Below are 18,067 nucleotides of genomic sequence, written 5' to 3'. Positions count from 1 at the left end.
AGACCATCATATTCAGCATGTGGCTCTGCCGCGTCCTACTCGAGTCAACAATGTGAGCAGCACTTTGCTCCACAGTGACACAACGAACTGTTACAAATCGGTTATTCCACTGAGCCCACACCACCACCATTTGCGACTTCAGTGATGCGAAGCGAGTTCTCATTGGAGGATAGGGTGGAGGTTTGTTGCGTTTTATGATGAAAGCTTATTCTGCCTCGGTGCCAGTTTTGGCCGAGTGTTGATTAGGAGGAGTCCAGCAGTTGAGGGCTTGCAACCATCCTGTCTGGGTGCTAGACACACTTGACCAACACCTGGAGTTATAGTCTGGGGTGCCGTTTCGTATGACTTCAGGAGCACTATCGTGGCTATTCCACGCACCCTGACTGCAAAAACTGTACGTCAGTCTGGTGATTTTACCTGTTGTGCTGCCATTCATGAATAACGTTGCAAGGCGTTGGGGGGACGGGGGAGGAGGGGGTGTTACAACAACAAAACGTTCGCCCACATGCCACTGTTGTAACACAGCTAGATCTATAGAGTGTCGACATGTTGCCTTGGGGGCCATATCACCAGATCTGTCTCCAGTCGAACATATATATGACATCATCGGACGAAAATTCCAGTGCAATCCACAAACTACATTAACCGTCCCTGTATTAACGTACCAAGTGCAACAGGCCTGAAACTACATTCTAAAAAATAACATCCCGCACCTGTACAACGCAATACATGCACATTAGCAATCTTGCATTCAACATTCTAGCGGTTACACCGGTTATTAATTTACCGGAATTTCACATTTGCCATACCTTGTCTTGCGCTTACATTAACCTGTGGTCTTGCACTATTATTCACTTAAATATGTCACCTAGACAAACGTATTTCCTAAATTTCATTAATCTAAATTAATTAATTTTTGGTGTTGCAATTTTTTTCCGTCATTGTATTTAAATGTCACAGGGCGCTCCCGTAGGAATACGATAACACGCACCCACTTGAATGCAACGTTATTTGAAAATTACAAAGCAATGGGCGAAGAGCTTTCGAAGATTTTACTTTCTGAGCAAACGAACATTTACTCCTACGTAAAATGTAAATATTCGTTTGTTCAACGTCGCAAATCTCTGAAAGTTCTTCGCCGATTGCTTTGAAATTTTGGCTCAACCTTGCATTGGAATGCACGCGTGTCTTTATATACCTACTACAGGGTCACATGTAATACATACAAATATACTAGCTGGGGTACCCGGTTTCACTCATGAAGTTGATATGAGGTCGTTTTGTAGTTTGAATAAAATGATAAACTTTAAAGTATAAAAGGTAAAATAATTTTATTAGAAACATATATAACTACTTGTAAAAGTATAAGAGGTAAAAAATGTTTACCGAAAACATATTCCAACTATTCACTATACTTGTTTGTAAACAACAATTTTCGTTTTGTTATTCGGGGCATATATGGACAAATTTTTCGAATTTCCTACTCGAGAGAATCTACGTACAGTTGATCGTGAGAGAAGCAGGAGTCTTTGAGGTTGATATCGCAATTCTTTAAAGTTTGTCCTTGCGCTTTGTTAATTGTAAAATAGTAGATTAATGTCACTGAAAATTACAGTCGTTTTAAATTAGAATGATACTTCAGTAGAGGTCACTCTTGTAGTGTTCTGTCAATGGTTTAGAGTGATTTTTTTATGTGTCATCGTGCATTCACCCCAGACGATACTTTTAGCTTGCTTTAGAAGTTCACCCCGTTTCAGATGCTCTTAATATTTTACATACTGGGAATTGTTCTTCGGCTATATTCAACGGTAGATGTAGGGCGGAATGTGTAGTTTGTCCTTCTTCCATAAGTGTGACTACAATACTATATACTGAATGATGCTAGTGCAAGTGCGATGTGTTGTTTAGCGCGTACTTCTGCCAGCAAAAGATTTATTAGAAACGTTTTCCCGGTACTGCCTGGTGTCTCCAAGAAAATAATTCCGCCAGTGTTGTTGTCGATCCGGTCCATGATAGCGTTGTAAATTTTCTTTTGATTGTCATTGAGGAGTGGTTTGTTGTCAGCAATGTACTGAAGTAGTTCGTTGGTGCTGTATCTTTTTCCCTTTGTAATTTCGAAGTTTAGCACCCCGATAGCATGGTGGTTGCATCCCAAGTTGTACTAAGTTCTGGTTGTTTGTTGCTGAACATTTATCTTCAATTCGAATGTGTTTCTTTGGCGATGTCGCCACTGAATTCTATGGTCAGTTGAGGATGAGTTTTGTCAGATCTGGTACGGTATTTCATCACTTATACTCTCCTGGAAGGAACAATGTAGCTGATTTGGGTTCGATGGTTTACATGTTGTTAGAATTATGGCTAATAAGTCTCTCATTTGTTCAGCTGAGATCCTCTGTATATCTCGGACTACTGCTCGTCTCAATCCTCTGATATTTATGCACCGTTGATCAATTTCCGTGTCTACATTTCCGATGAAATATACTTGCAGAACAAGTTTGTTTGCGAGGCTATCCTACGCAGCAAGCATAAAATTATTTGTTTTGTAAATTAAACCGCCTTTTCCTACTGCTACTTAATTTATTTTTCCCAGACGGGTTTCGCCTTTTTCTTGTTCTGAGGCATCATCAGTGGGGTCTACAACGATACAGTTTTGTTATTTTTAGATTATCAAACAGTTCAGTTTTTTATGTAAAAAAAGTAATTACTTACGATTTGCTGATCTACGTTTCCTCTCATGTGGTCTGGAGGTAGCACTACCACTTTATTACCGCCATACAAGCGCAGCTTTGAGTTCTGACCTTTTTCACACTGCTCACCATATTTCTCCTTCTTTTTTGTAGCGCTCTATTGTTCTTTTGCCACTCGGTATAACTATTTCTTCGGACACTGCTTTTAACAACGTGAATATCGCAACTCCATTACATGTTTGGGTTGTTTACCTACTTGTTGCAAACCTAACGAAGTATAAGTTCAAAACCAACTTCTGTTCGTGATATTTATATCCTGTTTGTATATGAGAAAGAGAGAGAGAGCACTGAAGAGAGTCTTTCTTTGTGTGTGTGAGTCTATCTTTGGATGTGTGTGTGTGTGTGTGTGTGTGTGTTTGGGGGAGTTGGTGGTGTGAACTGTATGGTGTTGAATATGAATGTACTAGCTGTTAGCGAGTGGTTGAAAGCTTTGTGACAGCTGATTTGACTTTTCATTTCAATGTTCTGCGGACAGGTTATGGATAAGTGAGTGTAAAGATGTTGAGTGGTATTATTATTATATTGGATGGTATTATTATATTAATACTGTCCAGGAGCATTATTCCATTACTTTATCTATTAGTGTAAACAATGAATTGCTTTGCTTGTGTACTTGATCGTTCAACAGGGTTTTCCTTTTTCCTATGGTTTTCTGAATGTGGTAATTTTCTTGCAGGTTTAGGTGTTTTTTATTATTGATTCTAATTATTTTCATGTTTTCTTCTCTAGTGGTTCGTTTGCACTCATGTTCTCTTAGGTGCTCTGCAAATGTGGAATGGTTTGTCCCATATTTCCAGGCTCTCATGTGTTCTTTGTATCTAACATTAAATGTTCTACCTGTTTTTCCTATGTATCTGCCTTGACAAGTGTTACACTGTAGTTGATACATGCCTGCTTTCTGGTATATGTCTCTGTTTTTTGTCAGTTTTGGGGTATATTTTTGTATAGAATTGTCTTTGTGTATGCTATGCTTATTGCCTGTCTTTTGAAAATGTTGGTGATTTTACGGGTGAGTTGGTGTTTGTATGTCATTGTGAACCATTTTGTGTTTTCTTTTACCTTTTTCTGATTATCCTGTGTAGTTCTTATGGGAGTTTGTGTTTGGTTAAGTTGTGTTCTTGTGTTTACTGCTTTCTGCTTTTATTTTACTTTTAATTTTGTTGTTTAGCTTTGTGACTATGTTACTATTGTCAACATTATTGTGTACTTTCTGCATTGCTATGTCCAGTTGTTTTTAGTAGTTTTCTTTGGTGAGTGGTACTGTGTTGAGTCTATGGAGCATGCGTCGAAGTGCTGTTTGCTTTTGTGATTGTGCATGGTTCAAAGGTTGGGGAACGATAATGTCCATTGCTGTGGGTTTATGGTAAATTTCAAACATATGCTTATTGTTTTGTTTTTTGATTGTTATATCCAGAAAGTTAATTTGGTTGTTCTGTTATCTTTCATTTGTGAATTTTATATTCTTATTTATCTTGTTGATGACAGTATGTAGTTTTTCAATTTTTTTGTGGTTCTTGTATTAGACAATGGATGTCATCCATATACCTGAACTAATATAATATGTTGTATTCTTTTGTTACTTTTTTGTGAAAATGATCTTTTCAGTGAGGCTTACAAGAATATTTGCTAAGGCTCCTGGATCTGGGGACCCCATTGGTAATCCATCTTCTTGTAAATAAAATTCATTATTGAATTGGAGGCGGGAGGTGAGAAAACATGGATTTCATGGTCGAGCGGCTGCTCATCTGCCACACATTACGCCGGTAAATGCCAAACGACGCCTCGCTTGGTGTAAGGAGCGTAAACGTTGGACGATTGAACAGTGGAAAAACGTTTTATGAAGTGACGAATCACGGTACAGAAACGATGTAAACTATGTAAAGGTAGGCTTGCCCTTTCGCGGCAGTGTTCAAATGGCTCTGAGCACTATGGGACGTAACGTCTATGGTCATCAGTCCTCTAGAACTTAGAACTTCTTAAACCTAACTAACCTAAGGACGTCACACAACACCCAGTCATCACGAGGGAGAGAAAATCTCTGACCCCGCCGGGAATCGAACCCGGGAACCCGGGCGCGGGAAGCGAGAACGCTACCGCACGACCACGAGCTGCGTACATTCGCGGCAGTGTCATTAGTCAGTTACACGTTATAGTCTTGAAGGGTAACTCATTGCCAATTATACTGTACAACTTGACAATACCTTGCGAGATCCTATCCCGATAGTGCAACGCCGACAGATAAGCCTGTGGTGAGGGGTGTCCATCTTTCGTACGTGATACCGGCCCAAAACACGACTGCCACACAGTCTTTTGCTCGAAACAGTACTGAGATCAGGATATCGATAAAAAGTCATAGATATGACCGATGGATTACACTGCCTTTGACACTAAAACGTGTATTTTCTTCGTGTAATTTCATGTAGTTATAGTCTCTAATTTGATAAACTGAATCAGTTTATAGAGAACATTTTAGCTCAGGAAAGGGCAGTTCATAACTTCGTGCAGGCGGTTGTTCAAGCTTCTCTGAATGCTAACTATATCAGTCTTGCATATCTTACGCGCCAAATTTATAGTTAATAACACGGAGTAACTCACTAAATGAGTGATTCACTCAGCGAACAACAAAGGAAATATTTCCACTTAGACTTATTTAACAATGTACAGAAATGTATGCTCTGTCCTAAAGACTTTTTTCATTAGCTATTCAATCATACAGAGACTGATTTCCTAAATACTAGATTGAGGAGAGTGTTCAATAAAATTCAAAGTAACATAAGGAGCGTAACAAAAACGTGTGACAGACCGTTTACAGTCTCGATATGCATAACTGATCAATTAAACAATGTCGGCAGCATATGTCCGGCAGGGAGTCTGTTCTCCACTGCGAAGCAGTCTCTCTGAATGGTTGCACGGAAATACAGAAAGATTTCGCCACTATTTCATGAGAGGAACCAAATGGCAGTACTCTTTTAGTGAAATTAAGTACATGGCAATGCACACTACCTGCGGAAACTACGTGACAATTGAAACACCTGGAAACAGTAGTAGTATGTTATCAACTGAGAGTAATAATATAAGATTTTAATATTTTATTCTAAACTAGCTGACGAACCCACCATATCCCGGGTATTCGTTTCATCAATTTTCTGTTACAATCAAATACAAAAAATAAACTGTGTTATGAATATCGAAAAAAATTTATTTCCGTATATTCATGAAAACACCTTTGAAATTATTAAATAGTCGTACAAAAATTATGCAAAATGTACAAATATAAAAGTGCAGTATTCGGTGGTAGGGTGTAGGTATGGTGAATGCCCGGTGAACGTCGTCTGCCAGCGTGTGTAGCGCCAACAGTAAAATTCGGAGGCGGTTGTGTTATGGTGTGGTTTTGTTTTACGTGGAGGGGACTTGCACCCCTTGTTGTTTTACGTGACACTATCAGAACACAGGCCTACATTGATGCTTTAAACACCTTCGTGCTTCCCACTGGTGAAGAGCAATTCGGGGATTGCGATTGCATCTTTCAATACGATCGAGCACCTGTTCATAAAGCACGGCCTGTGGTGGAGTGGTTACACGACAATAACATCCCTGTAATGGACTGGCGTGCTCGGAGACATGACCTGAATCCTATGGAACACCTCTGGGATGTTTTGGAACGCCGACTTCGTGCCAGGCCTCACCTACCGACATCGATACTTCTTCTCAGTGCAGCGCTCCGTGAAGAATGGACTGCCATTCCCCAAAAAACATTCCAACACCTGATTGAACGTATGCATGCGAGAGTGGAAGCTGTCATCAAGGCTAAGGGTGTGCTGACACCATACTGAATTCCAGCATTACCGATGGAGGGCGTCATGAACTTGTAAGTCATTCTCAGCCAGTTGTCCGGATACTTTTGATCACATAGTGTAACACCGACTTAATAAAACGTGCGTGTCATAGCCGCTTTATGGTTAGCGTGAAGAATACATACTATGTGAAGACAATAGCATAGAGATAGCCTTCTACGCTCCACTGTGTTTCACGTTATATATATCATTTGTTCAGCATTTATAAACTAACAATGGAACCAAAATATCTTTATGCAAGTTATTAAAACAATCAGCTGAAAATCGTTTGTTTTGCCCTTCTGCCTGTTGTATTGATTTCAGTCTTAAATTGTTTACAGTAAAGATGTATAATTTTGATTATAAACAAACGGTGTGGCTTTGGTATGAGCTCACAACGTAGTTTTTGTGTACTAATACTTTAAGTTCGCGAAAATCCTGCAATACCAGAAATTTTGGTCCCCAGAGCTTTCTTTAGCGTGTTGATGGGGTACAGTTCCAGTACCCATTCTAAACTTTCCGTTTGCCTGGCAGTGCAGATCGGCGCCTCTGCCATTCTGGTAGACTAACGCTAGAGTTGAGAACAACTCTTGATGCTATTTTTTTATCTTCGCAGATGTTCCGCAGAGCCCTCGCCTTTTTCTGTCTCCCTTGTGGCCGGGAGACAGATAGCGAAGATCTTCGTGTCATCGCGGTCTGCGATGAAGACGCTGACCCTGTATTTTTGAGCCCACAGGTGAGCATCGTCGAGGAGTATAGGGAACATAGCATTCACGCTTTGGTTCAGCCAGATTCTGCGTCTAGTACTCGCTAACTATCATGTCAGATTGCAGAATACCTTGAGAACTGCTGTAGTTTTTGTAGTTCTCACAGTTACTGGTAGATATAAGGAAGCCATGACTGACTGAGAGCTGTAGGCATCTGTACTCTACCAGGATAGAGTGAATTTTTATTTAGTTGCTGTCTTGCCACTTGTTTTGCTCGGACGGCTGTCTGACGTGATGGAGGTGCCTTTCGTCACCCTACGAACATGTTCGACCACTACATTTTTTTCCTTCATAAAATCATATTTCAATTCTGGCATCAATACTGCTCTACTGTCTTCGATTTTACCGTTCTCACATACTGTCACGCTTCAGCCATATTTCTGTCTGATGTCATTAAATACAGATGGACTGTGGTATGATGACCTTGCCTTTAGGCACTTAACCACAATCTTTTATTTCACGGTGACTGTTAATTGTCTGATACAGTTTCGTCTTAGTTCTGATGCATCAGGTAGTAATTATACCCCACTTCCTGAAGCGTGGTCAGAATTTTCTGTTGGATACACGGACAACCTACACTGTTCTGCTCGAGTTGGGGATTCGAACACGTTAGACTGACTAACACAAATTACGATTTTTGTAATAATTTTGCTTTGTGGAACGAGTACATATCAATAATATGCAGAAAACACTGAACAAGGCGATAAAGAGAATAGGCTGGGACTCGGTTTTCGTTGTTTCATGGACAAGTGAATGCATCGGCCTTTGGGTTATTACTGGCTTTTGGACACCAGACACATGACGTCGTCATGCCGTTGGCCTTCGTATCCGACCTACAGTTAAAATCATCAACCGGTCGTGTTTCTGGTTCCTCGCTATGCAACGAGATGTAAATGGACATGAATGAGACTAACTACGGAGTGACAACAACACTGAGTCCATACTTAATATTAGCAGGTCAATGGTCACGGCATTTACACCTTCGTGTTGGCTAGGGTGTCCTTTAGCCACTTCACGGATTCAATAAGCGGGTACTCTAGCCAGCATTGCCATAAAAGCTGCCATCCCGACGTATTGATGTGATATATAACTTACACACGGGCTCGCTTGAAACACTTTGCTCATTATAACATTTTCAGTTGTAGCTTAGTTCAACGCACACGGTAATATACTGCCTTTATATGACTTCTTGATAGTCATGGTAATATGGTAATTATAAACTCAGATGAGCTTTTATTGAAAAATTTGAATGTATTAGAATATTGGTAAATATTAGGAAAGAAATTAAATAAGAACAATAAATGAAAAGCTGACGATGAGAACAAACTCCCACAGGATCTCAACGTGGTGCGACTGCAGTTCCGTTCGGGCCCAGGTCAAGAGGCAGGCGTTCCTTCGAGGGCCGTCGAGCCGCAGAAGACGCTGATGTCAGCTGATGCTGCGGACGTCAGTCTGGAGGAGCGTCCTTGGCCACGTGACTCGCAGCGGGAGGAGGCCATCATTGGGAAGGTAAGGCCACGTTATGAATACTAGGGACGGCAAGAAGGACGAAATTACACGAATAGTTAGAGCAGCCAAATTCCAGTTCTAAGATTGTGCACATTGTGGAGTCAACCTTTTTCTGTCTGGTATTTACTGGGAGCGCGTCTCGCTTGGGACCATTGTGGCGCTCCGCCTTGGGTACTGTAATTTACTAGGAGCCTCCTGGGTGTTGCCATCGAGAAGATGGTCGTGACGTGTGTGCTCAAATCTGCGCCGACCTTCGACAGTAGGCGTCCAGGGATCATAACAGTGTGCGTGTATTGTACCTACAACGGGTCGCTGCAATTTTCAACATATCCAAGGAGTGTTCAGTCACGTTCATTATTATTATTATTATTATTCTGAGTCACCTGAGTGGTTTGTTCCAGCCCGCCAGGAATTCCTCTCTTGCTCCAAACTCTTCATCTTAGAGTAGAACTTGGACCCTACGTCCTCAGTTCTTTTGCAAGATGTCTTTCTCTACAGTTTTTACGATCCGCAGTTCCCTTAAGCTCGCTGAAGTTTATTTCCTGATGTCTTAAAACATGTTGTAGCATCTTGTCCCTTCATCTTATCAACGTTTTCAATATGTTCCTTTCTTTGCCGATCGTGCATAGATCGTCATTTCTTATCATATCAGTCCATGTAATTTTTAACATTCTTCAGTAACACTACATCCCAAATGCTTCTACTCTCTTCTCTTCTGGTTTTCTACAATCCATGATTCACTACATTACTTTGATCCAAACGTACGTTCTCAGAAATTTCCTCATGAAAATGAAACCTATGTTTGATACCAGTAGATTTCTCTTGGCCAGAAATGCCCTCTTTGCCTGTTCTAAGTCTGCTTTTTACGTCCTCTTTGCTTCTTCGGTCACGGTTTACCTTGGTTTAAGGATGCAGAATTCCCTAACTTCGTGTACTCCTTGGTCACCGAATGCATGTTAAGTTCCTCATATTTTCATTTATGCTATTTATCAGTACTTTCGTCTGTTTCCGGTTTACTCTCAACAGACATTCTTTATTCATTAGTCTCCTCATTCCATTCAACAGATCCTGTAATTATACTTCATCTTCAATGAGGATAGCAATGTCATTAGCGAATCTCAATAAGGATCCCCTTTCACCCTAATTTTTAAATCCGTTGTTGAAACTTTTTTTTAATTTCCTTTAATGCTTCCTCGATATGTATAGTATGCACAGTTGTGCCAAAGTACTTCGTCCCTGCCTTACGGCAATTTTAATCTGAGCACTTAGCTCGCGGTCTTCCAATCTTATTGTATATTATTCGTCTGTCCCTGCAGCTACCCATCTTACACCATTTTACATTCTCGAAAAGTTTATCTTGGTCGACAAATCCAATGAGCGTGTCTTAATTTTTCTTCATCCTTGCTTCCATTATCAAGCGCCTCGACAGAATTGTTTCTCTGGTACCTTTACCTTTCCTAAACCCAAAATAATCGTCATCAAATAAATCCTCAGTTTTCTTTCCCATTTTTGCTTATATGAATTTTGTCAGCAGCTTGGATACATGAGTTGTTAAGCCGATTGTGCGGTACTTCGTTCACTTACCAGTCTTTGCTATCTTCGGGATGGTGTGCAAGGTATTTTTTCTAATAGTAGCGTTTATCTGAGCCTGTTCCATAAGACTGACCCCTGCCTGTTGTGGTAAGGTGCTCATGGTGTGGGGGGCGTACGTTTCTGAGTTAAAGTCTCGAGCATATCAACAAATTTTTGACTGTGTGGCTAGACAATAGGTTGAAATTTCCTGTCCAGATAAAACATTGTCCTCATATTAGCCTCAGTTGCTATGACAGGCATCCGACACAGGTATGCGGTTGGAGCTTGAAACATAACTCACCCTTTTGGTCCTCACCCCCTTTCCCACCCAAACCCATACCTCCTGTGACACTGTTTCTCTTTTTGAGAAATACTTTTCTTACTTACGCAAATTTGGATTTATATCTTTACTACACTAGCCATCGTCAGTTAATTTACTCCTACTAATTCTTAACGTAATTCTCTCGGCATCACCTGAAAAATTGCACTATGTACTATGTCTTGTTTTGCTTTTCTTTATGTTTATGTTGCAGCTTCTTTGAAAGCACTGTACATTACATTCGACTAATTCTGAAACTACTTTGCTTTCTATGGCAGAATCGCAACGTCATTTCTAAATCTGAAAGTTTGCATTTTTCCTCCCTTCAGTCACTCTCCAGATTTCCTTTTCGTGTCTATTACTGCTTGCTCATTCTTGTTGTGCAAGCTATAGATATGTTACCACCCCATGTGTTTTATTGCTGGTACCTTAAGAGTGTGAAAGATTGTGTTCCAGCGAAAAAGATCAAAGGGTGCGTCTAACATTACTAATGATGTAAATGTAGGTTTGCCTTCTCTCGGCCATGAAATTAGTTAGTTACACGTTACAGTCTTGAAAGAGTAATTCGTGGCCAATTTACTGGACTGTAAAACTCGACAATACGTTGCAGGATCCTCTCCCGATAGTGCACTGCCAACATATTTGTCTCGATAGTGATTAGAGGCGCCCATTTTTCGTGCATGATACCGAGCCAAACATTACTGCCACCCATATCTTTTGTTGGAAACTGTACTACGACCAAGCGTTCGATATGTGCAGTAGCCTAGTCTGCCATTGACACTAATACGTATTTTTCCTTCGTGTAATTTCATGTAGTTAAAACCTGTGATATGATAAACTGAATCAGTTTATAGAGAACATTGCTAGCTCAGAAAAGGGCAATCAAAACGATCTATGCCGGCAGTTCATAACTTCGTTCTGGCGGTTGTTCAAGCGTCTCTGAATGTTAACTATATCATTCCTGCACATGTACTCCCACAAGAAATTTATAGTTATTGACGAGGAGTAATTCACAAAATGCGTGATTCCCTCAAGGAACAATAAAGGAAATACTTTCCCTCAGACTTATTTAACAATGTACTAAAATGAATGCACTGTCCTAGAGATTTTTTTTCAGTAGCGATACAATCATACACAGACTGATTTCCTATTATAGGTAGGCTGTTTTTACCCCACTGCGATTGCAGCCGGACAGTAAGGGATGTGTGTACGAAGCCTGAAATCGGTCCAGTTGTTTAGGAGGAGATATGGAACATATACACATACAAATATACCCATTTTTGTAATATGTATCGATCAAATGTTTCCGCCCTTGCAGGTATGCTCACTGCTTACCTGACGGAGAGTTTCAAAAGTGTCCAGATGTACAGTCAGTGTCGATAAAACATTCCCTTTCTCCAGACTACTTTCTAAGTTACACCTCCATAAAACTTCATGTCCAGGGACAGTGAAGCTGCAGGCCTTTTAATGTGTGTACTTCTTGTTTTCTGTGCAGATGGATGGCGCGACTGTTACCTCGACGGTCGCCGCCGCAGACGTTGCCGTTTCCAGTGAGGAGGAAGCGCCGCCCACAGCTCGCCGCAGACGCCGCTGCCGCCGTTGCTGGGCTGAGCGGTTGGCCGGCAAAGTGATACTGCGGCCCCGTGGTCGCCGGGGCTACCGCCTCAGTAGGGACTAAAACTTTCTAGTGAGGAAGGGGAAGTAAAATTCTTGCAGAGGCTACAAATACCTGGGACCAGTAATAGAAAAATTTGATGCATGTCACGAGAATACATTTCCAGACTAGCACTGGAAAGAGAGCTGCTGAAGCTTTCCCTGGGACAATACGGAACAATAATACTCGGCAGGACACAAAGCAAAGAAAATTTCACTGTGTGCTGGAGAACATAATTCTTTTCGGAGTTGAGATGTGACCTCAAATAAGAAAAGGTAGGGAGAAATGTTAAACAGTGGAATCTACTATATTGGAAGACGTCTGCGGCTAACGAGTCAAGATGTGAAATGACGAGGTATAGAGGTGAATGGTGATAACGTCCTCCATAACGAAAACTTCGGAGGAGGTATGGAGGTGAATGGTGATAATGTTCTCCATAACGAAAACTTTGGAGGACGTCTGAAGGTGAATGGTGATAAACTACTCCATAAAGAATACTTTGGAGGAGGTATGGAGGTGAATGGTGATAAAGTGCTCCATAACAAGAACTTTGGAGCAGATTTGGAGATGAATGATGATAACGTGCTCCATAACGAAAACTTTGGAGAAGGTATGGACGTGAATGGTGATGTACTCCATAGCAAAAACTTTGGAGGAGGTATGGAGGTCAATGGTGATAATGTGCTCCATAACGAAAACTTTGGAGGAGGGATGGAGGTGAATGCTGATAACGTGCTCCATAACGAAAACTTTAGAGGACGTCTGGAGGTGAATGGTGATAAAGTACTCCATAAAGAATACTTTGGAGGAGGTATGGAGGTGAATGGTAATAAAGTGCTCCATAACAAGAACTTTGGAGGAGGTTTGGAGGTGAATGATGATAACGTGCTCCATAATGAAAACTTTGGAGGAAGTATGGAGGTGAATGGTGATGTACTCCATAGTAAAAACTTTGGATAAGGTATGGAGGTCAATGGTGATAATATGCTCCATAACGAAAACTTTGGAGGAGGGATGGAGGTGAATGCTGATAACGTGCTCCATAACGAAAACTTTGGAGAAGGTATGGAGGTGAATGGTGATGTACTCCATAGCAAAAACTTTGGAGGAGGTATGGAGGTCAATGGTGATAATACGCTCCATAACGAAAACTTTGGAGGAGGGATGGAGGTGAATGCTGATAACGTGCTCCACAACGAAAACTTTGGAGAAGGTATGGAGGTGAATGGTGATGTACTCCATAGCAAAAACTTTGGAGGAGGGATGGAGGTCAATGGTGATAATGTGCTCCATAACGAAAACTTTGAGGGAGGGATGGAGGTGAATGCTGACAACGTGCTCCATAACGAAAACTTTGGAGGAGGTATGGAAGTGAATGCTGTTAAAGTGCTCCATAGCGAAAACTTTGGAGGTGGTATGGAGGTGAATGGTGATAAAGTACGCCATTACGAAAGCTTTGGAGGATGTATGGAGGTGAATAGTGATAATGTGTTCCACAACGAAAACTTTGGAGGATATATGGAGGTGAATGGTGGTAATGTGCTCCATAACGAAAACTTTGGAGGAGGTATGGTGGTGAATATTGATAATACGCTCCACAACAAAAACTTTAGAGGAGGTATGGAGGTTAATGGTGATAAAGTACTCCATAACGAAAACGTTGGAGGAGGTATGGAGGTGAAGAGTGATAATATGCTCTACAACGAAAACTTTGGAGAACAGAATGCTTCAATTATACTTGCAAGCACAGACAATGCCCAACCATCGATGGTAAAGGAAGATTTGAAACTGTGATCCGCGCAGAAGAAGGCCAGCGCTAAGAAAAGAAAAATACATACTGGAAGTAATGGAGGAGAGAAATCCAGAGCCAGATTATTGAAACGAAAGCAGCTTGTGGAGGTCGCAAACCGCTAATTTGTGTTTTTTGGTTACTCAGCTTCCACACGTTTTGTTTTTTAACGGTGAAGCCGAAAAATGATAACTGAAGGAACGAATAGTGATTATCTAAATTATTTCTCACTAGTGTTTCTAACCTGTTCATTGCGTTAAGGTTGGTGCTTCATGACGATATTTGCAACCCGTAATGGAACACACTGAGTTTGAACAAAAATCTAACAGTGAACTATGTTTGGGACAGTACGTTGCTGACCTTATGCATATCCAGCAAGCAGCTTAATGACGCAGTGGAGTTGTTATTGAAAAGAATGAACATCATTTTTAGTTTTGTGACAGTTTCGGAAGAGTCTCGCAAATCTGTATTTCTAAAGTCAATGTTTTGTATGTTAAAAAACCTCCTGCTTAGTACTCAATAAAATTGCAAGTATTTCAATGAAGATATGGCATAAAACTTTATTTTTAGTTTTTATAAAGATGTTTGTAGAGATTTACACTACTGCTCATTTATGAAACAGCGTTTCTACTGAAAATTTTGTGGCTTGGCATTGACTGAGAATTTATTTACAGGCAGAGCCTTTTAGGTAGTTTCCGATGTTAGACTCGGGGAAACGGGAATACAGAAATTAGTGGACCACTATGAATTCACTATATCAAAATCGTATAATTTATAGTCATAACTTTCGGTGACTTTGAACTGTGTCGCGATCCACATGGAGGTATAGAATGATGGTATCACAATAAAGTTTTGGAATAATACATGATATCTTTACTTTGTGACAAAACAAACGTGAAAAGTCACTGAGTAAATGAAAACTATTTAATTAATTTTTCAAAAGTTTTGTCAGAAACATGATACAGTTAGTGTATGCCGTTGTTTACACATCACTATAATTACTATGTATGCTAGTTGACGATGCCATCCGATAAGAGACAAGGAGTTTAATAGACATTATGAGACAGGAACGCAAATCACACAAAATATACTAACATTAAAGGTGGTTCTCTATACTGCTGGTGCCTCTTCATAGTTAACAAAAAGTGTTAATAATTCTGAACCATTACTCTTCTGTAAACATTATTCTGTTACACTGGAAAACGATGCGATTACGATATTCGCATTAAATTTGAGTAAGAAAGGTCACTATGTTCATTCGTAGGTAGAACAGACTTTTCAGGTGTCAAATGAAATGAAATTATTGTACGGTACTGATGGCCAGGAGTCACCGCCTGCGGAAGTGCGACCGCCAAGTTGCAAGTCTTTTCAGCTGACGCCACATTGGGCGACTTGCGTGTCGACGATGATGAAATTTTGATGGCAATACGATACGCAATACCTGAGTGGAGAGAATCTCAGGCCTGGCCGGGAATCGAACCTAGGTCCCTTGTATGGCAGTCAGACGCATTGATCGCTCAGCTAATGAGGCGGACCTTTTCAGGTGTAAAGTATTCAGAGAGGAGATAATTGGCCTACCGACGAAGACTAATATTTCAATGTTTTATTACTGTCTCCCGATTTTTCATTGATTTTTAAATAACATAGGGACGTGAGGGAAGCCAAAATGATTTATTTTAAAAAACTCATGGGGGAACATGTTTACTGGTGCCATTAAAATCCAGTCTCATAGTATAAGTTAATAAAATCCTATAACGTATCAAAAGGCCTACGAACCATAGCGCTAAAACAAACATTTTGAAATACAATAAAAGGGACACAAAATACACATCTTACAAAACTAGGCAGTCTGACTTATGCTTATATGGAGAAAAAGGAATGGAAACAGTGTTACTTTCCATCGGTGGTAGTATGAGTCTCTCACGTCTAGATTTACATAAACCGCAAAATGTCTGTTACTGTAGCAGGTTGAGTTCACTTGTAGATTAGTGTCGGTTGATAAGGGTTCCAATAGACTGGAATGTTAGGGAACCTACATTCCGAGTGGACAATGTTCATAAAGGCATACGTTACACTTTAGGGGGTTTGATGTGTCTGTCTTCAGTCCGAGACTGATTTGATACAGCTCTCTACACTAAAAATTTCTTTTTTCCCCAATTCGATTCAGTACTTCAGTATCAATTAGTCGAACTACACACCTAATGTTCAACATTTGTGTTGTACTACACTTCGAAAGCTTTTGTTCTCGTCTTAGCTGACATCCATATCGTCGGTGTTTCCCTTCTGTTCAAGGCTACACTATAGGCTAATACCTCCAGAAGCGACTTGCTAATATTTACATGTAACTACATTTCCTCTCCTTTCCGCTCCTTGATGCTCAAGTAACAAAATTCATCACTTATACTGCTTGATAAAAAAGTGAAAGCCCATTAAACAAGGAGTAAGCGAAATGAAACTTCACGGGTTGATAGTGTACTGAATGTTACTGGTACGGTACTTTTGATACAACCACAGAAGAAAACTTTACTCGTCACCACCCTCAGCTATTTATAGTACGCTGAGGCAATCACTATGAGAGGTTAACGAGAACAACACTGATGCACTGTTAATGATTAGCGACAAGAACTCACATTTATTGACAAATACTCAGCTTGGTGCTAATCGGTTGAGGCAGCAGATTCTGGAGTTCAACTACTATTCTAGAAGCTAAGGCTGGATAGTAAACAGTTCTTGTTAGCAGGAGACGGGGTGGTGTGGACTCGCTAGAAGCGGATGCTGTGGCGCGAAGTATACCAGTCGAGCTGAGTAGGAAGAGACCGCAGTGCTGTAGTGCCACCGCCGCGACTTCATGGTGCGGCAATCGCTGGTCTATACGCCGTCTCTCGAGTGGGTTGTCGAGCTAACGGCGCCTGTGGTGCTGCCTGGTGGTGCGTACTGTGCTTACACCAATCCAACTCCTCCACCTCCCCCCCCCCCCCCACCGCCCCCAAATCTCCTGGCCGTCGTCGCATGTAGTTGAGGTGGAAGCCGACGGGTAGGGGGAGGCCTGGGTGGGGATGCAGCAGATGGCACGGGAACCGGAACTGAAGCCCACGAACGGCTTCCATCTGTGTCCCGCCATTTACCCTCAGCCGCCACGGGAACGGCTGGCAAACTGCAGGGAGGGCGCAGGCCTACATCCACGGCTGGAGTCTCGAACGCTGGAAGACTCACCTCGGAGAGGAAGGCGGCAGGGCGCAGAGGCGTCGCCCACGGCTCTATGGGCTGTTGTGATGGTGACATCAGGGATGAGGACGCGTCCACCTCCATGGCAAGCGCCTAGGGCTGAGATGCCATCTGGTCACCAGTACACCGCCGCGAACCTGGCTCCTAGCTGTGTACTGAATCTGTAAAACGAAACGCGGTGGCCGCCTATTGTGACCGAGAGGTTCTAGACGCTTCAGTCCGGAACCGTGCTGCTACTACTGTCGCAGGTTCGAATCCTACCTCGGGCATGGATGTGTATGAAGTCCTTAAGTTAGTTAGGTTTAAGTAGTTCTAAGTCTAGCTGACTGATGACCTCAGATGTTAAATGCCATAGTACTTAGATCCATTTTTTTCAAACGCAGAGGCAATATCATGGAGTCTCAGAGGGCGAAGCTGATTCTGTGTCGCTGAGCAGCGACCCTGTAGGGGAAGAAATAAAGAACACATTGTGTCCCATAATATGTGAAACTCTTTCCTGTTGTCATCGCTGTCTGGGCCAGAAGTTGCTGAAGAATACTGCGTATTGGATTTCAAAATGAGAATATTTGGATTGTCCATTACTTCTCATTGGTACGTGTAACAGATGAAACAGTGTGCGATGACAGCGCCGTGCTGGAGTTTAGCCAGGAAA

The 18,067-nt window shown here is 41.4% G+C and overlaps 2 protein-coding genes across 2 annotated transcripts; both read left to right on the top strand.

Annotated features, from left to right (window-relative positions):
- Positions 1-12,809: 12,809 nt before the first annotated feature.
- LOC126199636 (uncharacterized) lies at positions 12,810-13,361 on the top strand. Its single transcript, XM_049936561.1, has one exon. It carries the CDS (start codon positions 12,810-12,812, stop codon positions 13,359-13,361), a length of 552 nt encoding a protein of 183 aa, XP_049792518.1.
- A 54-nt stretch (positions 13,362-13,415) lies between these two features.
- On the top strand, positions 13,416-14,195 carry LOC126199635 (clustered-asparagine-rich protein-like). The gene has a single exon (XM_049936560.1). It carries the CDS (start codon positions 13,416-13,418, stop codon positions 14,193-14,195), a length of 780 nt encoding a protein of 259 aa, XP_049792517.1.
- Positions 14,196-18,067: the final 3,872 nt, after the last annotated feature.

This window comes from Schistocerca nitens, chromosome 8 (assembly GCF_023898315.1).
Source record: "Schistocerca nitens isolate TAMUIC-IGC-003100 chromosome 8, iqSchNite1.1, whole genome shotgun sequence".
Classification (NCBI taxonomy): Eukaryota; Metazoa; Arthropoda; class Insecta; order Orthoptera; family Acrididae; genus Schistocerca; species Schistocerca nitens.
Note: the sequence above shows the minus strand (reverse complement) of the source record. Positions and strands in the feature narration are given on the sequence as shown.

What these genes read in the sequence shown, in the direction of transcription:
- LOC126199635 (XM_049936560.1), top strand. Translation starts at nt 13,416, where the DNA reads ATGGAGGTGAATGCTGATAACGTGCTCCATAACGAAAACTTTGGAGAA.
- LOC126199636 (XM_049936561.1), top strand. Translation starts at nt 12,810, where the DNA reads ATGGAGGTGAATGGTGATAATGTTCTCCATAACGAAAACTTTGGAGGA.